The following is a 26,265-nucleotide window of genomic DNA, read 5'->3' on the forward strand; positions in this document are numbered from 1 at the left end:
AAGCACCACGCGGCCGCTCGCTCACTCCTCCCCCCCCGGCGGGATGGGGAGGAGAAAATACAACGAAAGGCTCGTGAGTCGAGACAAGGGCAGGGAGGGATCACTCACCAATTATGGTCACAGGCAAAACAGACTCGATTTGGGGAAAAATAAACCAATTTAATTTGTTACCAATCAAATCAGAATAGGATGATGAGAAATAGAACCATATCTTAAAAACACACCTTCCCCCCTCCCCTCCCTTCTTCCCGGGCTCAGCTTTGCTCCCGATTCCTCTACCACCTCCTCCCCCCCAGCGGCGCAGGGGGACGGGGAATGGGGGTTGCAGTCACAGGTTGTCTCTGCTGCTCCTTCCTCCTCAGGGGGACTCCTCCTCACGCTCTTCCCCTGCTCCAGCGTGGGGTCCCTCTCACAGGGGTCAGCCCTCCACAAACTTCTTCAATGTGGGTCCTTCCCATGGGCTGCAGTTCTCCACGAACTGCTCCAGTATGGGCTTTCCCACAGAGTCACGGCCTTCTTCGGGCCCAGCCACCTGCTCTGGTATGGGGTCCTCCACGGGCTGCAGGGGAATCTCTGCTCCGGCACACCTCCTCCCTCTCCTTCTTCACTGACCTCAGTGTCTGCATGGTTGTTTCTCCTATATCCCACTCCTCTCTTCGCTGCAGCTCTTCCCTTTTTTAGTAGTCTTTTCCCCTTCTTAAATATGCTATCACAGAGGCACTACCACCGTCGCTGATTGGCTCGGCCTTGGCCAGAGGCAGATCCCAGTTGGAGCGGGGAAGCTTCTAGCAGCTTCTCACAGGAGCCACCCCTGTAGCCCCTCCCCCGCTACACAAGCCCAACACATGTTCTTATGTTCATTCATAACTAGCAAGAATACCTTAAAAATTTTGAAATCCTACTTAAGTAAAGCCAGCCTAATTATATACATCAATAAACTTAAGATTGAGATCTGTATGGGCCTTTGTGGAAAAGGGATACTTAATACACACAAAAATGTCAGTTTTGCAGGGAAGGGTGGGTTCAATTGTGCCCCGATGACAGGAATTCAAATTTAAAATAGGTTTGTAGTGTTTGTTTTGCTGATAATTACAGCTGTTTGGATTTTTAATAATCAATCTGTTACATGCAAAAATTTTTTCTGTTTTGTGAAACAAGTACAAGAATCAACATATTTGAATTAAAATTAGTGTTAAAAATAACTATAGAAATTGTCCCATGTCAGGCCATTTTAAACTTCCCATTGTAGTTAATTCATGAGGTAGATAAAATATAATCTGATAGCTTTCTGAAAAGAAAAGTAATTTATTTGGCCCAAAAACTATTAGGCATGTAAGCGTAATTGCTTAATTACAGAGTTTCACAGGAGGGAAAAAGCTTTCTTGGTGCCTTATCAGCGTGTTTAATTCCTTAGTATAGTTTGATAACTTTTTACCTTAATTTTGAATTTTTGATTTCTAGTTTGTTTTTTTCCAAATATTATAGCTGTCTTGTTCTTATCCTTAAAATTCTAAAATGTGCTTGTGGTTAACTATAACTAATCTTTAGTATTAACATAGATGTGCTGAATCAGATCTGTTAAGATGATAATTTATTATCCTAAGTCAGGTTAAGGAGAGTTGAGAATATTAGAATTCAAAGTTGTTTTTCCATTATATAAGGTATTTTAAAATAAAATTTAGAAAATAAATTTAGTTTTCCTTTGCCTCAAGAAAGACTTCTTTTTAGAAGCTTGAAGATGATAATCTCAACATAAAACAGCTGCATTTGAATGAGTTTTACTAGTGACCCCTCTGAAGTGTTTAATTATTTTGGTTCCTAGAAGACCTCACAAGAAGCGGTAAACCTTGGTGGATGAGTGATGCATCTGCTTTTCCAACTTCACTTCCAGTCAATGACACGTTAAGTAGTCATAGTCGACAGAAGAGATCAGTAAGCCTTGAACGGTTTGTGGAAACGCTGGTAGTAGCAGACAAAATGATGGTGGGATACCATGGTCGCAAAGACATTGAGCACTACGTTTTGAGTGTAATGAATATTGTAAGTTTCATCCCTCTCTGTGTTCATATCAATATGCATGTTTTGAAATGATAAAGCAACTGTAAAGTATTTCTTTATTGGCATGAATAATGCCTTAAAATGTGTATCAACTTGCAGGAATTAATAGTTGAAATATGGCAAATGTTAGCATCATGGGAAAAATGCAGTACTGTTTCTGTCAAGAAATACACTGTGATCACTTAAATTGTCTTTTGATTTTTACATTCATATCATTACATTTAGATTATACAGTTTTATTCTGTTTAAGTCGACAGTCTAAATGCTCCTTATGCTGGATGGATTATGAAATAAGGTATAAACTGTTTTGACTGAAAAGTATGACTGAAGAAGTTTAATTTTTACTGAATGGTCTTTTGTTGGTCCAAAAATAACTCTTATTCATGTGATAATGATAACTAACATTATGAAATTACATTGAGCAGGAAAATAGGTTAAAAATTAACCATTTAGGAAATAAGTAGTGTTTCTTGTCTGACTTTGTGCCTTTTCTTATTTTCTGGAGGTCAGGTTGCCAAACTTTATCGTGATTCCAGTCTAGGAAACGTTGTGAATATTATAGTGACACGTTTAATTGTCCTCACTGAAGATCAGGTAAGAGCTGTTGCATTTAAGTTTTATATCCCTGAAATACAAGTTACGCTATTGTGTAATATAGGTTTAATTTAATTGTTGCTTGAAATGGCTGCATCTGAGTACAAAACCTATCTTGTAATCTTTCACTACTTTAATCAAGATGAAACAGTTCAAAGGAATATTCCTCACATATCATCTCAAAGATAGCTGTTCTTTACTTCAGGCGAATATTAATACACCTTCGGGGATGTCAGTTTTATTTTTAGATCTATATTTTGATATTCTGATTATTTTTTTTTTTTTGTATTGACATAATCACTATTAAAGTTGGAGCAGAAATAATGCCTGTTCAGCTGAACTTGGGGTCAGATTTTACAGTGATAAAATTTGGCAAGAAGAGTTTATTCCTAGAAACCACTGCTTCTAATTATAGTCCCATTTTAGTCTTCAGAAGGCTTAACAACTGACCTTAGTAATTTGTTTGGAACATTTCTGGTATGCATGTTGTATTGCAGCCAAACTTGGAGATAAACCACCATGCAGACAAGTCCCTTGATAGCTTCTGTAAGTGGCAGAAATCCATTCTCTCCCACCAAAGTGATGGAAACACCATTCCAGAAAATGGGATTGCCCACCATGATAATGCGGTTCTTATTACTAGGTATGGTCATTAAAAGTATTGTGTTTATTTTATTTCTGTAGCTTTCTTGTTCTTTAGCCTATATATATATATTTTGTTTTAAAGTAATATAATTGGTAGGTAATCTTAAGAGGAGGAAAAATAATAAATGGTTTGTCTTAATCTATAGTTTAATAGTCTGACATATTTAAGAATTTGGAAAAGTAAGATCTACAAATTCTGCTGTTATTTTCACTTCATAATTGCCAATGCAAAGTATTCCAGTAGAACAGATGGATCCTGTTGAACGTTTTATACTTTTATAATTAAAAAGAATTCATAAGATTATGGAGAATAAAAGTGTGGGAAATGTTTTGTTAACCATATATAATGGTTTTTATAAGAATTTCAAGGCAGAACCTTAACTACTGTAATAGTATTTTCCTGCTGAAACAACAGGTTCTTGCAGATTCAGGCAATGTGAGAATCTGCTTTGTAGCTGTTTTGATTTATTATGCTTAGTTAAGATGAGAACTGTCAGTTTTAATAGATAGTTTCAAAGCCCGCATATGTGCACATTTGTTTTCTTCTATTCCACCCTTACTGTGATAGATTCAACAAAGCTTGTGCTGTAATCTTGCAATCCTGGTAAATGTATTGCTGTTTGTCCTCTGCAGTTACGGGTAGGCAACTGTACTTTATTAGGAGATCAGTTTCCCCATTGTTTAAGGACAGTATTTATTCTTTTCTATTTTGTTTAAATAGCAGCAGGTGCAGCAGCACTAATTTGGATTAGGATCTTTGTATTATAACTTCTGCTTTCCAGGACAAATTCTGTACTGCTCTGTATGTGACCTATTTGTGGAATCATTGTGTTGGCTGCAGAAATTTTTAAAATTGTGATTATAATAATTGATCTTTCCTGGAATTTTGCATAAAAGGTGTAATAGTAATGACTACCTGTGTATTTTTTGCATTCATATTTCAAATATAATTGTTATGGGTGGTCATTAATACTACATAATAACAATTAGAATGATTAAATGCCAAAGTGATTTAGAGAGCAGTTATAGTCCAGGAAGCTTTAAAAAAAAAAAAAGTCTCTAATATTAAAAAAAATTTTGAATTAAATTCAAAATAAAATATAGTTACATTCTAAGATCTTGGTATTTTTTTTTCCTTCCCACAAAGGCTTTCGCTTATGCTCAATTTTTTGCATACAGGTAGTTCCTTTGTGTCGTGGTTTAACCCCAGCCGGCAGCTAAGCACCACGCAGCCGCTCGCTCACTGCCCCCCCACCCCTGGGATGGGGGAGAGAATCAGAAAAAAAAAACCTCGTGGGTTGAGATAAAGACAGTTTAATAGGACAGAAAGGAATGAAAAACAATGATAATGATAATAATAATATGACAATAGCAATACTAAAAGAATTAAACTATACAAAGCAAGTGGTGCACAGTGCAATTGCTCACCACTCATTGACCGATGCCCAGTTAGTTCCCGAGCTGCGATCCGCCCCTCCCAGCCAGCTCCCCCAGTTTATATACTGGGCATGATGTCATATGGTATGGAATAGCTCTTTGGCCAGTCTGGGTCAGCTGTCCTGGCTGTGTCCCCTCCCAGCTTCTTGTGTCCCCACCAGCCTTCTTGCTGGCTGGGCATGAGAAGCTGAAAAATCCTTGACTTAGTATAAACACTACTTAGCAACAACTAAAAACATCAGTGTGTTATCAACATTCTTTTCCTCCTAAATCCAAAACACAGCACTATACCAGCTACTAGGAAGAAAATTAACTCTGTCTTAGCCGAAACCAGGACACTTTGCTAGGGCTGCTCACATGTGAAATTAAATACATGTTTACAGCTGTGCTACACATCAAGCTTTTACTGGCATAATTTAGGCAGTGAGTGAAAAAGTATAATCCATAGGTGGTATGGGTGTGTCAGTCGAAGCTCCTCAGTATGTATGTATAAGCTGTGTTGGCAATACTACATTTTTACTGTTATGGCTGAATAACTTGATGTTTTGTTAGTGTTATTCTGGCACAGTTGTTTATTTTCTTTCACTGTTGTGCTTTAATATGTTTTATTACTGAATATTCTGTACTGGCTTCCCTGTTCTGGTAGGATATTCCCAGCATAGTTATGAACAGTTCTGTGTTCCAGATGAAGGCTTAAGTCAATGCTAACTTGCAGGCCTTTAACTGCAAAAGGAGCAAGTTTCCAGAGAACATGAATAATACCTGTTGAAAAATAGGTTTTTCAGCAAGAAGTAGTAAATATTAAGGACTTACTTTATTCTTCATTATGGAGGCTTAGTAATTATATAAGCATGCTGCAGAGTTTCTTTAGGACTTGTGTATGCTATCTTTTGAAAAGAACATAAGAGTTATAAAAATAACTTCCAAGTTTACTTCTAAGAAGTTTACACTTCTAAGTATATACCTATATTTTAAATTAACAAAGTGCCTCAATGTAGTATCAGCAGGCTAGTAATACCTACCTTTAGAAAGCATTGCTGAACTTTTAAGTTCAGTTGTATATGCTTTCACAATAGAATGTTTGTATTCATTTATTTGCTCTAATAATTGTAATTTCTAAAAATAATTCCAAATACTACACTAATCAATTTGAATGGATCAATCAGGCTTTTACTGAAACTGCTAGCTATCCTGGCTCTTACTAATAAAATGTATCAGCATATGTGAAAATTTGATTTTTCTTTTTTTTTTTGGGGTGGGGTGAGTTGGAATGAGCAAAGATAAATTTATATTAATATAAACATGTAAATACATTAATTTTAAATAATTCTAAATGACTTACTGAAATGGTAACATGCTTGTTTTCATTCTGTTTTGGATATCTCACCTGATGAACCAGAGTTAATGCATTATATGTAAAAGAGAAGGGTGTAGCTACTGTGCTTTAAACTCCTAAAGTGTTGGAGAGCTCTTTAGTAACCTCTTCTACCTGAAGGAATTTGAACCTATACTACCAAACTTAAGGTCATTTTTTTAGCTGCTGTAATAGTGTTTTGAAAGCAGTTTCCTGAATCTCTCCCACTGATGCTGCTCTGCTTTGTATGGGATAATTATATTTTCATTAGATTTGACACTGGAACCATTTTTGGTCATTGTGTGTATTACTATTTTATGGAAAGTAGGAAAGCTTCAGTTCACCATTATGAATAGTTCTGCATTGATCAAAACCAGATTTTTCAGTAATTGATTTATTTGAAAATATTACCTAGTCCTAGCTGAGTACTTTGCAACTATAATAATCTTTATCTGAAATGTGGGTCAAAGTTGTTAAGAAAAGGAGTCATTATCTTCATCCATTGAAATGAAGACAGCACCACAGCTTTTCTTAGAAACAGATAGCTTTCCTCCATGATACTTTCAAAGATGGCATGCTCTGATCTGGAAGAAAAACAAACCAGTATTATGGGTGCTGATTCCCTAGGGGTGTCTGCTTGACCAACGTAGACAGACTTTTGTACTCTAAACTAGCTGTATGCTAAAACCAGATAGCCTCACTGGCATGGAGGTGTGCCCAGGCTAATCTGCTGAGTCCCGTGGAGATGACGTTACCATGCCTGCTAAGCCACTTGTCTTTGGACAAGAGCCTACCTATGTTCAGTGTGCCTGGTATACAGGCTTCTCTGTCATGGTCCTGCATGCACCCCACAGTCTGCAGAGCACTTATTTTACTAGGTGGGTAGGGGATTGCAGAAAACTTCTTAGCTGATAATAAAAAATAAGGCAGATAAGAGACTGGTCCAAGTAAGAGCCTGATTCCCAATCTGTAGAGCAAAATCGTGGTGGTGGAAATATGGTATTGCTTGCACAAATATGATAACAAAAATAACGTGCATTTTCAACTCGCTGTGATGAGTATTAGGACTGGTTTAACTTCTTTAATGCTGTCAGATTTTATGCTGTAGATATAAAAATGATAATTAGCAGGAACATTTCCTGATGATATTGTCAGCAGAAGCATCTTCCTTCGGTTTCACTGGGGAGCTTCTGAGCATCCCTGAAATTGGTGAGAATTAGATACATTCTTGTGAAATGAACCCAAGGGTGGGTAATAGGCCTCATACAGGGTGCTTATTACAGAGTCTTGGGATATCGGGTGACTTTGTATAACGTGAATAGCAATTACCCAGAACACTGATAATACTTTTGTGAGTGTTATTGTGCCTTTGTCTTCTTTTATTCATTTACTTCAGAACTGTTGTTCGTATTTTCTGAGTCTTAAATCAAGTTAAGTGCTTAATCTTATTTCAAGATAAGACTGAGATTGAATTAAGGTTCTAAAACAATGAGAGCTGGTTTTTTGTATAGAGTTCCCTCTTTGAAATTTCACCTAGACTTTTTATGTTGGAGACTATATTTAAGTCTCTGACTTAATATTTTATCCTGTAATTGTCTAAATTGGGTTCTTGGGGGCGAGTGACAGTAAAATACTTACATTACTAATCAACTTCATAAATAAAATCTAATGCTGTTTCAACAGTGTCGGTTTTTTTCCATGAAGTGACTTTGACTTTAGATAACCCTAGTGGATCCTTAAAATTCTTTCATATTTAAAAAAAAAAAAAAAGGGATAAAACCTTGTATGATTCTCTTATCTCAAGTCTTTTGATAGACAAAAATTAGTCTTTGTATTTGGTTCCTGTACTCCTGCATCACTAATATGATAATCTTACTTTTTAGCAAATTAATGTCAGGTTCTCCAATTTGTCATTTTAGGACTCAGTGTAAGTTTTGATTCTCTGTATATTCTCCCTTGTGCATCCCACCCCCAACTAAGAAGTATCTATTTGCCTTTTTGAAGTGAGTTCTTGCTTGTTTGCTGGGTTTGTGGATTTTTTTGGGTTTTGTGTGTGGTGTGGTATTGTGTTTTTGGTAGCCTACTGACTTTTTTGTTTCTTTGGAAACTCTCTAAGAAAGATAGTCTACATAGTTTACCTTAAAACACAAAAATTTTGAGGTCCCAATGTATGCTATGATAGCTACTTATTTTTGAAGAACACTTAACCCAGCTTCCCTTCTATTTCAATCAATTGCTTCCTTCTCTTAATCTTAAAGATTGTAAAGTAGGGAAATTGTGAAAACAGTATGTCATTTTGGCACTTTTAGATCATGAAATTCCTGAGCAATGCCTTGGTTAACTTGCAAGCATATACATTATGAACAAAATATTTCTTGTCCTGTGCACCTGCACAGAATGGTAAGGGCCAGAGGATTGCATTCTGGGTTACTGTTGTGGTTTAACCCCAGCCAGCAACTGAGCACCACGCAGCCGCTCCCCCCTCCTAGTGGGATGGGGAAGAGGATCGGGGAAAAAAATACTAATACTCTAATACTACATTTTTTTTCTGTAGCTCCAGATGGATAGTTTATTTTATCCAGGTACTAAATAGCTGTTTTTCCAAATGACATATGTGACTGACTGTATAAACTTTGCAGCAACGGAGTCTTTTCCTGCTGGGAGGGAAGATCCAGTGCTATTCATTTGCCTCCTGGTGTGTCAATATACCAAGTAAAAGGTGTACTAAACAGCCCGTAGGGAAGACAGTTTCAGGGGGAAGTTGAGATGTGCATGTGGATCTCCAAAGGGGCAGAACTTGGTCTTTGAGATACAAATGTTTTAAACGGAGAAACATTTGAAACTTTACTCACTTAGAGATAGTACTTCTCAAAAGTCATTGCATGAAATGTCATTTCCTGTTGGTAGCATCACATATAAAGAGTTTTTTATCTTTTTTTTTTTTAAAAAAGCAAACCAAATCCACTATGCTTGACAAAAGCATGAAGATCTTTTTGATGCAGCTACAGTGCTTTGTATAGGAACATAACTGATTCCAAACCATGCTGTGGTGGGTTGACCCTGGCCGGATGTCAGGTGCCCACCAAAGCCGCTCTATCACTCCCCCTCCTCAGCTGGACAGGGGGAGAAAATAAAACGAAAGGCTCGTGGGTCGAGATAAGGGCAGGGAGATCACTCAGCAATTACCGTCACAGGCAAAACAGATTCGACTCGGGGAAAAATTAGTTTAATTTATTACTAGTCAAATCAGAGCAGGATGATGAGAAATAAAACCAAATCTTAAAAACACCTTCCCCCCACCCCTCCCTTCTTCCCAGGCTTAACTTTACTCCTGATTTTCTCTACCTCCTCCCTCCCCCTGAGCGGCGCAGGGGGACGGGGAATGGGGGTTGCGGTCAGTTCATCACTTGTTGTTTCTGCCGCTCCTTCCTCCTCAGGGGGAGGAGGACTCACACTCTTCCCCTGCTCCAGCGTGGGGTCCCTCCCACGGGAGACAGTCCTCCATGAACTTCTCCAATGTGAGTCCTTCCCACGGGCTACAGTTCTTCACGAACTGCTCCAGCATGGGTCCTTTCCATGGGGTGCAGTCCTTCAGGAACAGACTGCTCCAGTGTGGGTCCCCCGCGGGGTCACAAGTCCTGCCAGCAAACCTGCTCCAGCACGGGCTCCTCTCTCCATGGGTCCACGGGTCCGCAGGTCCTGCCAGGAGCCTGCTCCAGCGCGGGCTTCCCACAGGGCCACAGCGTCCTTCGGGCATCCACCTGCTCCGGCGTGGGGTCCTCCATGGGCTGCAGGTGGATATCTGCTCCACCGTGGACCTCCATGGGCTGCAAGGGGACAGCCTGCCTCACCATGGTCTTCACCAGGGGCTGCAGGGGAATCTCTCTCTGCTCCGGCGCTTGGAGCACCTCCTCCCCCTCCTTCTTCACTGACCTTGGTGTTTGCAGAGCTGTTTCTCTCACATCTTCTCACTCCGCTCTCTCTGGCTGCAACTGCTACTCCCCTGTACCTTCTTCTCCCTTTCTTAAATATGTTATCCCAGAGGCGCTACCACCATTGCTGATGGGCTCGGCCTTGGCCAGTGGTGGGTCCATCTTGGAGCCGGCTGGCATTAACTTTATTGGACATAGGGGAAGCTTCTAGGAGCTTCTCACAGAAGCCCCCCCTGTAGCCCCCCCCGCTACCAAAACCTTGCCATGCAAACCCAATACATGTGCAAAAAAACTTCCTGGAAGCTTTTTTCATAAAACTTTACTTTTGAGGCTATAAACCTGCATTTTTTTGTTCTTTTTTTTCTTCCTCTGGTACACCGTTAGAGATATACTTATGTAGATACAGCTTCTGAAATTAATGACTTAAATACTTTGAAATATAGGAATGGTTTACTTGGATTGGAGTCCACTTGAGTTAGTTTTATGAGTGGTTTACTGCTTTAGCAACAATCTATTTGGCAGCCTCACTGAACTGATGTACTCTGTTGGAAGAGTCATTATTTGCTTGAATAAAGAATCAGGGCCATAAGATGTTTTTATTGACTAAGCCAAATGCACCTTGATTTATAGGTTAGACCAGTGTCAGTAAAAATATTCAGTACCACAGATGGTATAATTTTTCCATTTCTCTGGGTTTTCAATGAGCTTGTGCATGTTAATTTTTGTGAGACAGTGAATGAGCTCTCTCTTAATACAGAGTCTTGCATTTTTGCCAGGTACCACTGTACTTGTAATTCAGTAAGTGTATTGCTAAGCAGTGTGGTATGGCTGCTGTTAGCATTAACCCCCATATGTATGCAAATGGTATTAACATGCAACATGTGTCTAGCAATGCTGCTGAAGCCCATATGGGAGGCATTAGCATTATTACATAATTGGTGGATTTTTCAAATCTTTAAAGGAGAGAAATTTTACAGAACTGGTTTATGTTTATTGTATATGTACAAGATTAACTTCATGATGCTTCAGTTAGTCATTCCCTCATTCGTGTGCCCTTGTGGGCAAGCTATACTCTCTCATTTGTCTGTGAGAGATGCATCCCCAGTGCAGGCCAGTGCTGCTAGTTTTTCTAAGGGGGCAGAAGGTATATGTATGTGGCAGCAATCTTAAACTCTTGTAAATCTTGTGGTTCGTAATCTAAAGAACTGCAGTGTTTCTGGTATTGCTGTAGATCCTTGAGAGGGGCAAAAGGTTTCTTGTTTCATTTTGCATACCTGTGTAGAGCTGACCACAATCATGCCTGCCTTTTTTTTTTTTTTCTTTTTTAAATAACATTAAGGGGTTTTAGGCAGCTGGGGATGATTTGGAAGTTGCACTGTCCCAATAGCAGTCCTAAAAGGAAATGTATTTTATGGGCACAGTTGCCCTTTTGCATGTCAGTTGCTTATGGGTTAGTAATACATTTTTATTCTGAAATAACAAGTAACACTTCCCCATCAGGTTCTGTACTAGTTAAGACATTTGGTAGTGGTGTAGGGCCAGCCAGGACTCTGCACATTCATTTCTTCCTGCAGGTCCAAGATTGTTATGCTTCTTTTCTGAGGCACACTTCCACTTTTTTCTGCACTTCTTAACTTGTTGCAAAGTTTTCTTTTCTATACAAGGCACTCTCACGTTGCTCTGTCAGGACAGTTTCCTAGCCTTGTCCAATAAATCTGAACACCCAAAGTGTTTCTGTTCCCATGAAGCCCTGTGTCTGATCCTCATCCTGCAGTTTCTTCCTCCATTAATGAGAAAGGCTCTGATTTCAAGAAGTAATTCTCATGTCAGTTGTATCTGTTTGCTTCTTTCTTCCTTGACTCTTAATCCATTAAGTGGTTTTCACCCTTGTTTGTTATGCGGCCTTTCAAATTGTTCTACTGGAGTTCCTTACAGTGAATTTAAGCTCCTGACAGGAGGCTGTTTTTCCTTAGTTAATTTTTGTGCGAAAATCATAAGATTTTCTATTAACTTAGTGTTCTGGATACCACTTGTGTAAGACTACTCCTCAGAGTTGAAAAGCAGAGATGTATCTGTTGCCCTTAATTTCTGCCTCTGCAGGTATTTAAAATGCGAGGAGCCCACTTTCCAAATAATAACACTAAATTCCCCATGCCTCTTTGTTCTCAGGGAATTGAAGGGGAATAAGTGAAAAATGTATCTGCATATTTCAAATGATATATTTGGGGGAAAAAAAAAACCAACCCAAAACCACAAACTAACTTGAAATGTACTAGGACTCTGCTACAGCAGATTGAAGACAGTAAGGTGTTTGATCTTGTTTGCACGGTGCTTTGCCTAATAGGAATATTTGTACCAGGGTTTCTGTATGTGACATGTTCCTTATACTCCTTTTTAGATACCTGCTACTGACAGAGTCAGTATATTGACCTAGGTATAGAGCCAGTACCACAGTTCTTGTATTATTGTGTCAAAAACATTTTGTAGGTCTTCGCTATCCTAAGGAATATTCTTTGGAATGACTACCCTAAGATTGACAAAAAGAGAAGCTGTGACTGAGAGATACAGCATAACAACTGTGAGCCATTACAGCGATACAGGATCTCTCTGTAGATGATTTGTTTTAGATACATATGGGTCTAGAGCCATGTTCCAAGATTGCAAGCCCTGCATGTTCAGTGGGGAAAAAAAAAAAACCATATACAAAGATTTCAGTGGAGAATTTTCCCTCATTGATTTTCTGTATGTCTTTTTGTGAGCTGAGAGGCTGTAGGCTGTGGAATGATGGTAGAAAATTAAATCAGATAACAGGCAATATAGAAAAATATGAGATAGTTGGAAATTAATAAAATCAGTTGGCATATTACATAATTTCCCTTTATGTGATAGTTATACACTTGTTGGGTGGGTTTTTTGTTCCCCCACCCCACATTAACAGAATAGGGCCTGAAATGTAATTCAGGTTTCCATTCTTGGGTGTGAATTTCTTTGGGTTTTGGAGGGGAGGAGGTTAGTGTAAATTGCATCTTTAAAATTTATTCCTAGGTTTTGTAGCTGAAGGGAATCAAATAGACTCTGTGGGATTTGAGGGAACTCACATGGAACAATAAAGTAGCTAGAATGTGAATCTGAAAAACTGCTTATTGCATGGCAAATGTCAACCAGCAGGTGATTTGCAGCTAATTAACAAGCACACTGTGTGAGTGGAATGTTTTCTAATCACTAAAAAGGCTGTTACTTTTAATTTGTGATGCCATTAGTTGACTCTTAGTTTACAGTTGGTTGGTTAGAAGATGTGTATTCTGATTTAGTTTATAAAGTTTGAGTCTGAGGGTGGAAGGGTAGAAAAGGTATAAGGTATACCCAGAGTTTGCCTAATCCATTCCAGATAGGCAAAATGTGTTCAAAATGTGTTTTACTTAATTCCAGATCCAGAAGTGACCAGTGTCATGTAGTAAAGCTCAGACTTTCATGCTCTGACTGGAGACTTCAAGTCTGAAAGCTGTTTTCTTTTTTTAATTTTTTTTTGGTAGATGGATTGAGATACTTGATATTGAGTAAAAAGACAAATAACACTCTCCTATCTCAATTTAAGACAGAAACTTTGAGTGTAATCCCACACACCTCTTAAGATGTGCTCACCGAGTAACAAATGCACTGAGTGGAACTGGTCATACACCTAATGATTTCCTCAACTGGAAAACTTGAGAATATCTACCAGCACACAACATGGGCAGTGCAATTCCTTACTGCCCCCAGTTAAAGGCTTTCTCTGAATGAGGCAATGAAGCCTTCAGTAATTAAAAATGCTTTGGGATAAATCCATAAAACATCAAACTACATTTTCTGTTGATAGTAATGGTATATTAATGCCTGCTGTAGTTTACAAATAAAACTCTTCCTTTTACACACTAGACTTATTACAGAAGGAAAAAAAAAAAGAAAAATACTTTTTGTATGCTCTATTTCCCCCCCCCCCCTTTTTTTTCCTCCAGGCATTTACCTTCCGAGTCGCACAAAGGGTCATAAAACTATTCAAATCATATTTTTTCCAGGAAATGTTTGGTAGTAATAGTTTGGGATATCTCTTAGAACACTCAGTTACTGCTTGGCCAGATGTCTGAGGAAGGGTTTTCTAGCAGTTTGAAATGTCATATTTTGCCACCTTTTTTTTTTTTAAAGAACATAGACTTGTTTAAAAAAATCTCATTTTAAATTTCTCTTAGTCTGAGTAGAATCCTAGCATTCTTCTCCCCCCCCCCCCCCCCCCCCTTGCTAAAGTACAATATCAGGGCTGTTATTACTTTCACAACTTACAATGACTGTCAGAATAATACATTTGCAAGTGAGTATCTGTGCTCCTCATTCTTAACAATCCAGAAAAACATATTAGGCCAATTTCTACCCTGGATTTTCACCAATTTTGGATTTTGTCTGCAATCTGTTGCATAAATTCTATCTCTCACCACACATGAATATATACTACATTTTCATGTTTTCTTCACATTTTAAACATCAGTCTGGACTATTTAGCTCAATTTTATAGCTATGTTTTATTAGATTGCTTCTGTATAAGAATACATTAAAAGCATGTGCTTTTAATTAAGACAAAGGTTGTAAATTAATTCTTTTAATGGCAACATCATATCAATTTAATTTTAGTATTCAGTATTCTTCAGTTTCTGCTAGTTTACACAAATCTGTCCTAACAAAGGACACGATTGATTATGCTTTGAGGTCAATGGCAGCATGCCCATTATTTCTGTAGGATTTGGATAAGATTTCAATTTGAGTTCATAGCCTGTTCATTTTAATTATGCAAATAGTCATGTAAAACCTAAAGTGAGCACTGTTTGTTCCATGCTACTTAATAACTTTTTGAAATATTTTACAGCTTAAAAATGTGGATTAATGAAGTTAGGTGCGTGTCTTACCATTCCTAGTTGAAAAATGGTTATTTTCTCTGAACTTGCACCCATTTCTGTATTAAATACACTGCTTTTTATAAACATCCATTATGCATGGAGATAGATCATTTCCTAACTAATTTTAAAGTATATTCAGTGTGTTAAAAGTACTTTCCAAAGTGATTAGCACTACTTACAGGTGAATCTATTCTTTTTTTTTGCTTGCTTTATTAGTGAATTTTTTTACAGCAAAGAAATGACACTTGAAAGGAAATGTCTGGAAACTTTCCAGTCAAAGAGCAGATGTGAGTAGGCAGGACCAGAGGATATTACAGAATTGTCCCAAGTATAGAAATACCTTGTAGTTCATGTCCACAGTTGTAGCGGTTCAGTTTCACTTCTATATTGTATGATGAAATGTAGCTTAAAAGGCTATTAAGATTCTGAAAGAACTGGATGATAGAGGTAAAAGAAAAATCCAAAGATAAAATTCCATATTGAATATTTTGCAATTGCTATGCTGGCCTAATCATGTGTGCTTGGTTAATTGGTACTAAAGTTGATTCTGAAATCAGATCTGTTTAAACAATAGATAAAATTTTGCTTTAAAATTAAAACAAAAGAGTTTGATTTGATTTGAACTCAAATAAAAACATTTTAATGAATAAGAAATTTGATGAAGACAATAAGTCACATTTGTTTGTGTGGTATATTCAGAATTAAATTACCACCTGTGTTGCGTTCTCAATTATTTTCTTAACTGACACTTTTCTAAAGGTATATGTTTCATAGTCTTTATAATATGAAGTAAACACTGGAAAATATGATTGAAACACAAACATTTAGATAACACTGAGATCTAACAAATTCTGGTCAAACTTTTTTTTTCCCCAACAGTGTGTGAAGGAATGGTGGTCTGGCCAGCTGTAAAGAATTATGTATGAAATTGTAAACACGTTTAATGACTAGCAAGACTTGTGTATATTTGCTCTTTCATGCGCTATATTCCAATTCTTCCTACCATTGTTTATTTTCTGTTCTCTTCTGTTGCTGCCACATTGACTTATTATCAGCAGGTGAAACTATAGCACATGAGAATATTCCAAATGGGAATATACTCAGCAAATGTAACCACCTCTTCTTTTTTTTATGCTTTTTCTTTTACTTTTTTCTTCTATTCTTCATCTTTCTGTATCTTCATGATTCTTCACATACCTCTTTCTTCTCTTTCCATTGATTCACTTGCTATAGCCTACATAATGCACTTTCAGCCTGAGCCTCTGGGATACTAAGGCTGTTTTGCACTGCTGTGATATTGGTGAAACCCAGAGGTCATATAAAAATGAATTGATTTAAAGCTTTTGGAGGGGGGGAGTTATTCTCAAGGAACAGGAATTTCAAGAAAATTGTTCAATTAAAATCTGACAATAGACAGTTTTCTGGGGGTAATATTATTTTAGTCTTCAGGTGCAGTTTTATGTGCTAAATATTTTCACATGCTCAGAAGTGAGGGGGTTAATTGCCTGAGGGAATCTTAATTGCTTTGGTTGGATAGCTGAGTGTCTTCAGATCTTGTTGCTCAATATCTGAAGTTCCATATGTGCTTTGAAAACTTTTTTTTTTTAAATCTTGTAGTAGAAATTCTGTGACCACTTGTTGTGGTTTAATCCCAGCCAGCAACTAAGCCACCATGCAGCTGCTCGCTCACTCCCCCAACCAGTGGGATGAGGGAGAGAATAAAAAAACCCAACAAACCAAAACAAACAAAAAAAACCCCAAAACCTTGTGGGTTGAAATAAAGACAGTTTAATAGGACAGAAAGGAAGGAAAAATAATGATAATAAAATGACAATAATAATACTAAAAGAATTAGAATATACAAAGCAAGTGATGCACGATGCAATTGCTCACCACTCACCGACCGATGCCCAGTTAGTTCCTGAGCAGTGATCCATCCCTCCCAGCCAACTCCCCCGAGTTTATATACTGGGCATGAGGTCATATGGCATGGAATGTCCCTTTGGCCAGTTTGGGTCAGCTGTCCTGGCTGTGTCCCCTCCCAGCTTCTTGTGCCCCTCCAGCCTTCTTGCTGGCTGGGCATGAGAAGCTGAAAAATCCTTGACTTAGTATAAACACTACTTAGCAACAACTGAAAACATCAGTGTGTTATCAACATTCTTTTCCTACTAAATCCAAAACACAGCACTATACCAGCTACTAGGAAGAAAATTAACTCTGTCCTAGCCGAAACCAGGACAGATACCTAGAAAATTGGGGGAAGAATGATGTAAATCAGAGTAGTTGGATAACTGCTCCAAAATGTGGGGTTCCAGACTGTTAACTAGTCTGATTAAATCTAAGCAACCAACAGAAACAACTCGGTATGCCCCACAAGCAGCATCCTGAAGGATGTGTCTGCACTGCAGATGCCAAGATGCCAAAGCATACTGGCTACCCCAGCCTAAAGCGGATGGATCTATGAGGAGTCGCACAAGCTTGCTGTCTACATGTCTGTTCAAGGCGAGACAGAGGTTAGCTGCACATGCATAGCACTGTACCTGATGCAGTAACCTCTGCCGAGAGAGCACAGGCTTACCCCCAAATTTGGCTAGGCTGCTTCTGAATGTGCGTTGATGGATCAAAGTACCATTTGTCCCCTGTGGATTTATAAGCTTGACTCTTTGCTCTGTGTTGAGGATCTCTACTGCAGAGCATTCTGAGGGGGTAGTTATATGTCTGCAAAGAATGGGTGTAGCCCAGGGATAGTAAAAGAAATACTGTGTAAATCAAAGTAATTAAGAGGAGGGAAGTTCTGAAGCTCATTACCATGTTATTGGGGGTGTTAGGGACTAATGAAAAGCTGTATCTCAGAAAGAATGAAGAAGTTAGTTGTTTTTTTTTTTTTTTTTTTTTTAAATCTCAAAGGAAGATTATTTAACTAATGAGCTAGACTAATTGAAGCATGAAGACTATAATGCGGAATCTGAAGCAACAGTCACATCTGATATTGGAAAAATCAAGGTCACATGACTATGCAAGAAAGGGTGGCTTCTGCAACTAACAGTGTATCATGGCATATATGCAGCTCTTATTAATTAAATGGCAGGCCCAGGTAGAAGGGATAAGAATGCAAAATTTTGCTTACTCAGCAAATTTGGGTGTCTCAAGAAATGGAGTGGAGAATCTCAAGTCTGTTATACTTTTATTAACTCTAAGAACAACTGTTTTCTCAGGCTGTTTGAAATGCTGGTACCTGAATAATTTTTCCTACTGGAGGAAAAGGAGAGGGAAGCTATAAAATTTATTTACTTGTTTGTGAGTCAGATTGGAATACTCTATTAAAAGAAGTCATATCAATGTCCAGTCTACTTCTGTGTAGTTAATTCTGAAAGATAGGAAAGAATAATTCTGGCAATCCAGTTTGAAACTCTTCGTACTTCTGGTGATTTGGCCTTTACTAGCTGTATTTCTACTGGCTAAGCCAATACAGACCAGTAATTACAACATTATCAACAGTGTGAATAATTAAAAGAGGTTGTTTTGGGTTTTTTTTATGCTGTATAATCAAATATCTTTTTCAGACCATTGGTCAGTCATCTTCCACACATGCAGTTATGCAAAATTCTAGACACTCTTAGTTTAAACTGATATACATACCACTATTTATAGTATCTCAAAACTATATCAAAGTAGTAAGTGAACGCTATGGAGATAACCAAAAGCTGTTGAATGTGTGTGGCCAGGGCCTACCACTGCTGATACATGTGGTAGTGGTACCTCAAGTTAATAAAGTTAATCAAGAATTTAAATTAATTTTTTTCAAATTACATGCAATTGTCTTGGTTTGAGTAATGTCTGATCACTTCTTTAACAGGCAATACTTTTATTCAAGCAATTTTGTATGATTTAGTGAGTCAAAATGTTATTTTGTCAGTAAAGATAGGTATTCTAATATTTAATGCTTTGGTACAGTACTGTGTGTAGATCCTTTGTTCTGAATATTTCACATGCTTTGCCTCTCTTGCATCTTGTAACTTATATAGCAAGAGAGAAGTGACTTTTAATTATAAGTGCTGTTGAATTCGACCTGAAGAATGGCCAAGACCGGTTTCAACTGTTTATCACAGATAGGAAAATACTTTCTAGTGTGAAAAATATTTTTATTCTAAATAAGCTTTTTATATTTAGGTTTTGTGTATTATATACAAAAAACCTTCATGTTTATAAGTGCAACAAATTGTAAAATGAGTAGGGATGTGCATCCTTTATTTTAACATGTATTATCATATATAGTTAGGAAGGTAAATTCCAGAAGTGTAGTAACTAACAACAGAAAACATTAGATTCAGTGAGGGGAGCCCTTGGATGATGTCAACTCATTGTCCTGTATGTTGTTGCTTGTAATTTGACTTGCAAAATTGTACCAGCAGTTACTAAGTTTTAGGGACACATTACAATAGTGAATCTTCACAACATCATTTTATGTCAGAATTGTTTCTAAATTTCTCTGATTAGTGGAAGCAAACTGAAAACCATGATTAAAAATTATTTTGGATTGGTTTTTAAGTACCTGATTTGTAGCTTCAGAATAACTCCTCAAGTATACAGAACAAGTAATCTGCAAAGACCAGTCTTAACCAGCTAAAAACACAGAAATCTTTTCTGTCACCTTTGCATCTGTCTCTTCTCATCTACTTTTCATCATGCATGGTGAAAGCGTTCTTTAATTTGGACCAGAAGTCCTTCTGTACCTTCTTCTCTATTTCATAATGGTTTATAGAAGCTTTCAGTTGCAACAATTTATTCAGGCAAGCATGGAATATATCAAGTGTTTTAAGGTGAAAGTATGTAGTGGTGAACTTGCATTCTTTTGGAGAGAGGGGAGGTATTTCTTTTCAGAATGTATTTGCCTGCCTTAAGATTAAGATTTCCTTTAATACTTGTTACACCACAGTATGAAATGTTTTTTGGCGGTAGCACAATGCAGTGAAATACACTGCATTCTAATTGCAGGAAAGTTGCTATTTGTTACATGTAGCAGTTTTATTTCCATAAATTAGATATGTTTATTCATGTGTAATGAAGGAATTACAATTGTTCTGACCATTAGAAAAATCCAGAATGTAATCTAAAAACATTTAGCTGTTAGATATCAGACACATTATACAGTGGGGCTTCTTTGGCTGTAAAAGATTTTGATCTTCCTCAGCCTCATCCAAAAGACCTTTTTGCCATCAGAATAACATATAATTTTATCTTCCTTTGCCTATAACCTCTATACATTTAACTTCTCTTCAGGTGGTTCTGTTTAGTGAATTATCAGGAAGAGTATTTACTATGGCTGTAGTCCTGCATTTTGATCTATAAGTCAAACTCTCATGCTTATGCCAAGTGCCTTAAATATTAACTTGGCTCTGCACAATTATATATTAAAAAAACCCACCACCACCAAACCACCCAAAACCCTGCACGAGTATATCATATTGAAGGATTTAGGCCATATAGAGGGCAGAGTACTTTCTTATTCTTGCTCACTGGTGATAACATCTAGATTTAGGGTATGGGAAGGAACATGAGGACATCTTGTGTGTGTGTGTGTGTGTGGAACAACACCTAAAGCCTCTCTTTCCACACTTTAAAACAAACCAACCAATCCCTATGGATTCCTCAGCCTGAAACACCAGTGTCACTTTTTAAAACTGTAGGACTTAGGACTTCTTTTACAATGTCATAGTGTTATTTTTAAAAGGCATTTGTTCTGACTTTGGTTGCTTGTTTTTCCTGTCATGCTAATGTTGTGACTTTTGAATGGTTGTCTGTCAATACTATGGCAAAAAAGTCCGTAATCATATTGGTTGTATGATTTTTATGTAAATGTGTATTTGGACAATGTATCTTGAAGAACTCAATCTGATAACTCTCTTTATTCATGCAATCCACCAAAATATCTTGGTTTTTTTAATGTCATTTTGCCCTTAAGGCTGTCACAGCATGTATTGTTCTCAGGAATTATTTCAGTTTTATATGCTGAAACCAAGCTTGAGAAACTCTTGTTTTTCAATAGTATAGATTCCCTGAATACTATGAAACATTTTATAGTTGCTCTCAAAACAAAATCTTGATGGTTTCCTATTCCATGCATCTATATCTTTTTCCCAAATAGTTACCAACTAATTTCCTGTTACATGTGGTGAGGTCAAATCCAAGACTGCCAGCTCATGATTGCTTCATATTTTCAAATACAGCTTTTTGGAGGAAATTTTAGAAACAAGATCAGATGTCTCTGAAGTTTTGCTTTCCACAGATGAAATCTTTGGAAATAAAGTTGACTTTTTTTTTTAAAATAGTCATCATAAAACTGCTGTTGATTATACTTGAACAAACTGTCATCTGTATGTATTTGAATGTGTTTTCCCACTAAGTTAGTAAAACACAAGTGAGGCTGAGCTATTTGGTTGAAAAATGTAATGGGAGAGCTGAAGGACTGGAAAGGGAATGCTATACAAGTACTGTAATAGTCTTCACACAGTTAAGTTCTATGTGGGTTCCAGTAAGGCAGTTTTCTATTGTTTTTACTATGCTTTGTAGTAAATATGCAAAAGTTTCTTGGCCAAGCTTTTAAAAATAAAGGATCTCTATACCATACTGTTTTGTAAAATTTTTTTAGCATTTCCACCTCCATTGAACTTAATGAAAGCTGCTTAGGGCTAAGCACTTTTGAAGCATCTTTCTGCTTTTTAAATTGCCAATGTGGAAGGTTTTTTTGAGTTCCTTATTCTCAGAAACACTATTGGCAAATAGGCAAGTAAGATTGTGATTCTGTCAAATATGCAGTAATTAAAATTGTCAAATCCAAAAGGAGCTTTTTGTAAGCAATTGGGCCATGTCAGAGGTACTAGTGTGGGACTATATCTAAGCTCCATATCCAGCTGATTGCTCAGATCCTCCAGTTACCGTAACATGAGTTCTTTGTGGAAGGCAGACTGTCTACAAGGAAGGACATTCCATATGAAATAGCTGTTTTTAATGTCTAGAAGCTTGCAGAATCTAAATTATGACCGAGTTTCTACTCCCTTTTTTTTTCTTCCCTGTATTGCTTGTTCACTGCTGAGTGTTGTGTGGAAATAAAGGTTTGATTTTGTGCTATATAGCAGCTTGAGGCACTTAGTTGACAAAATCATATTTTCTGTGTATCCTCTTAAATGTTTCAGAACGGGAACTGTTGTATCAGTTCACTCCTTGTAAATATTGCCTTTACAAACATCATGGAGGAAGAGATGTTCTTTTTTAGAGCTTGTATGATAAGGATGATTTTCTGTTTTAATTAATCTCTTTACTGAAATAGCTTTTGTGTATTGATGAATATTTTTTTTAGAGGAGGTAATTTCTGAGAGTAAATTTAAAACAAAATTCAAGATATACACATGCCTTTCAAAGAGACATTGGCAATGCAGGTTATGCTCCATTTCTAGTAATTTTAATTGACTAGATTTCAGGTGTGTATTGTACACTGTGCAAATGTATAAAGGGCACAGCAGGAATTGGTTCACAAACATCCAGAACTAATCACTTGCGTTCTAAAATTAAGGAAAAGAATTTGGAATCTATAGATAATGTTCTTCTGTGTCTGGCAAAGAGACCCAGAACACACTTAAGGGTTATGTACTTTCCTTTGACCACTGTACATATTTCTAGAAGTAGTTATTTTTTCTGCAAAGATATGCTTTCATATGTTGCAAGGTTGATTATCAACAAGTTTTGTTAACCCAAAGGTCAAGTAAATTAAGAATATCTTCAGTAACTGATTCTTCATGTTTTTCTTTTTTAATATTTTGTCCTCCAACATAGTTGAACCCATATTCCAGAATCTTTTAAAAAGAAAAGGAGTAAAGGCCTACTTTTCCAAACATAATTTGATGTGTAATTTTGAGCATCTTCATGTTTCTATGTCCAACTGTGAGGGATTTTAAAGAGACAGAATATTAAAGTGACATCTTCCCTTTGTAAACTAAAGCTCTTTTAATTATTAAGAAATAGAGGCATCAGAAGCCTTTCAGAAATATTTTAGGTGTAAGTATTAATTTGGCTAAAATACTAGCTCACTTGTATAGAAACATCGAATCACTATCATAAATTGCAGTAACATTTCAAAATAAAAAAGCTTTAGATTTTTCAATAGGGAGCAGAAAAATCTTTAAATATCACTTAAAACTTCCTTTTCTGTTTCATGACAAATATGTGATTTGTTGGTTTTATTATAATTAAGTTGTTGACTCAGTAGGTGGCACTCTTCCCTCTGGGTCACCAAGCTGCCTAGATCATCTGTATTTCAGGTTCCCTTTTTTAAATACAGTATAGAATAGATCCTGACTGCTGCTGCTCATTAGAACAAGAACATCAGTTATGATAGTCTGACAAAATTTCTGTTTAAGCATTATATTCTTGCTTGTCTCAATCTTGGTTACTACTGCTGCTGGATAACAATTTTTTTTCTCTGAACTGGCGTGTGTGTTAGTGTTAAAATAGTTTGGCTTGTAACACACCCTCATACACACATTCCTCCACCTCCCACTCCTCAATTTCCACCTAACATTTGACATTTGCAAACCATACTGAAAGCTACAAATGATCGCAGGGCCTGACTGTCAAATCTTTACTCACATAACTAAGTCTTATGACTTCAGCAGGGTTATTTTCATATTAAGGTGAAAATTCCCTGTCTAATACTTATGCATCAGTTAACTTTCAGTAAATTTTATGTGAGACTTTGAGGCATGCAGTTGTGCTGATATTCTGCGCTCATAGTATCAAAACAGGATCTCTTGCTGTGGCTTCTTATCTGCTTAAAGGTCTGATTCTGCTGCTATGGACATAAATGCAAATCACCAGTAAGCTACTTTAACTGTAAAATACAGTCTTTAAATACATGCTCTTCACATGTATGTTATTGCAGTTCATTTGAAAATTGAATTTTACTGCCAACATGCTTGGGTCATACAAAGTTACAGTCTTATAATTTTGACTGTCAGTACCTTTGGCCATGCCATGCTGTGGTTGTCTATGTCCCCTGAACCCATGGCAACAAGGGAAATTGGGCTTCACTATCTCTTTCATTATTCTTACTACTTATGCCAGCGACACAGAACTTCTATATGATCCATAGATTTGCACACCATGTGCTTTTTCTTTTAGCCTTTTATATAGCAGATTAGGGTAGTCTAGCTTTTTCTGGTTTTATGCAGCCTGGTCACTGAAAAACAAAACCACACAATCTTCATACCTTTTCTCCCGTTTCTATGGTAAGAGGATTTAGCTAGTTTGGATGGAAATAAGTTCCAGGGTTTGAAATTCACCCTTCTTGTAATGCAGTTCATTCAGTTTAATGATATGGATTTGAAATGGCATTTTTGGACACATCCTAAGTATTATTTTATTTTTTTGAGAAGACAGAAAAAAATACAAGTCAATCTTAGGCTTTTTATAGTATTCAGTGAGAGCTTCCTTAAAGCAGAAAACAATACTAGCTTATGCTGAACAGGCATCTTCTGCTATTTCTCCTGCATTTGTTTTACTCTAAGGAAGGAACTTTATTCACAGAGTGTGAGGCTTTTCCTTTTCCTTGGGATCTGGTAAAATGAAAAGATAAATCCTACTCAGCTTCCCAGATAGAATGCAATTTACAATGTGTCCCTCTGATGTTTTGTGGCACTTTGGTTCTGATACCTGTGATACATTCTCAACTAGCAACCCATAGCTGGTTTAGTAAAAGCCATCAGTTATCAGTGTCCTCAGGGTTGGTGATACCTGATCTGTGATATGGTGATGAGCACTGAGGAGTAGATCCTCCCAGAACCAAGTTTCTTTCTGTGGTGACTTTGAAAGCAGAATCACTGGTTTGTGTCCTCTGCTGTTGTAATGCCCTTTTAACGCACTACCAGTCACAACTTTTTTTCTCCAGATTGGATAGTAGAAGACCCATCTTTCTCTAGATATTTTTTTTTTAGGTTCTATTTCTAGATTTTTATTTTTTAGATTTTTTTTTTCATCTAGAAGAAAATTGCTTGTTTTCTTTCTCCTAAATTTCTTAAAGGAATCTTCATGTGTGACTTGAAATAAATAAGTTAATTACTTGCTCTTTTGCACAAGCCTTACTGGTCCAACAGATTATCCTGAAAATGCCCCCACAGCTTAAGCCCATAATCGTTTTGAATGGATACCTACACGAGTACTTGGAGTTTTGACAGTTTACTGCTACTCTGTAAGTCTTTGTCCATGTGGTATGCAGCTTGCTAGGAAGATACAGTGTGTTCTAGATACTGCAGAAAAAGGATGCTTCTACACACGTGCACTCACCACTCTATTTTTCAGTTAATGAGCAATCATTGTGACATTTTTTTGGAATTGGAAGTTTTTGTATTATCTCTCAGAACATAGTTACCATTCAGGACAATTCTCTGTGGCTTACTTGAACTTTATCATTAGTGTCTTTCCAGGTAGAGGAAGATATGTGTGCGTATTACAAAAGCTGTCAGAGTAACTGATATTGTTTTTAGCAATCAGACTGCACAAACATATTAATGATCTTTGATACCTGAGTCTTGTATTAGTTTTGGAAGGCTTCAGCCACACCCATGGCAAATCTCTCATTTATTACTCTTGGCAGCTTGAAAAAGGGAGTCCTAAGTGATTGGATAAATGGGAAAAAGAGGTACAGGCAGTTCTTTAGCTTGCACATTAATTTAGCTGTAATGAAAGTTATTTGCTTATATTGTAATTTTAGGATAGTTAGTCCTGCTTCAAAATTGGGAGGTCATAAGTAATGATGACAAATATTCATTGTCCAGATTCTTTCAGAAGAAATGTCAACCCTATGAGCGCTCTCAACCACCTGCCAAAGTGGAGTGAGATATGTTAAGCAATCCTGAACAATGTTTGGAAACACTAAAGAACAAGAAATTGTACTCCCAACGCTAGCAAAACCAAGGATTTTTTCAGATGTGTGAAATGCAATGTTAAGCCATGAAAGTGGCTTAACCAAGATTGATTTTGAAACTGTTCCATTTTAGTCATATTTTGGCTAAGATTGTTAATTATTTAGTGGTTAAAAAAATTAGCAGCAAACAGTAGCAATAGTAAGAGATGCAATTGGTCAGGAGAATTGTGATGTTTTGCAATTATTTTTTTGGTTAAGTCTTGAGTCAAATGGATTGCTTGGCAATCCAAAAATCTTTGTTCCTGTACATGACCCTTCTTAAAAAGGGGATTCTAAATAGTATGGTGCTATACTAGGGGGGTAGTAACTTCACTGAAATGTATAGCTCTTCTTTGTAGCCTTTGC

General features: G+C 37.1%; 1 protein-coding gene across 2 annotated transcripts in view; it reads left to right on the top strand.

Annotated features, from left to right (window-relative positions):
* Positions 1–26,265, top strand: part of LOC127029107 (A disintegrin and metalloproteinase with thrombospondin motifs 6-like) — a 169,681-nt gene that overhangs the window by 22,595 nt on the left and 120,821 nt on the right. The window contains exons 4-6 of one of the 2 annotated variants that reach the window (XM_050914751.1): positions 1,823–2,040; positions 2,569–2,652; positions 3,150–3,295. In XM_050914751.1, the coding sequence (XP_050770708.1) occupies positions 1,823–2,040; positions 2,569–2,652; positions 3,150–3,295 (448 nt within the window). The remainder of the gene's footprint in view (positions 1–1,822; positions 2,041–2,568; positions 2,653–3,149; positions 3,296–26,265) is intronic. The other variant, XM_050914752.1, reaches the window with a different exon arrangement.

The sequence above is a fragment of the Gymnogyps californianus genome, unplaced genomic scaffold, assembly GCF_018139145.2.
Source record: "Gymnogyps californianus isolate 813 unplaced genomic scaffold, ASM1813914v2 HiC_scaffold_73, whole genome shotgun sequence".
Lineage (NCBI taxonomy): Eukaryota > Metazoa > Chordata > Aves > Accipitriformes > Cathartidae > Gymnogyps > Gymnogyps californianus.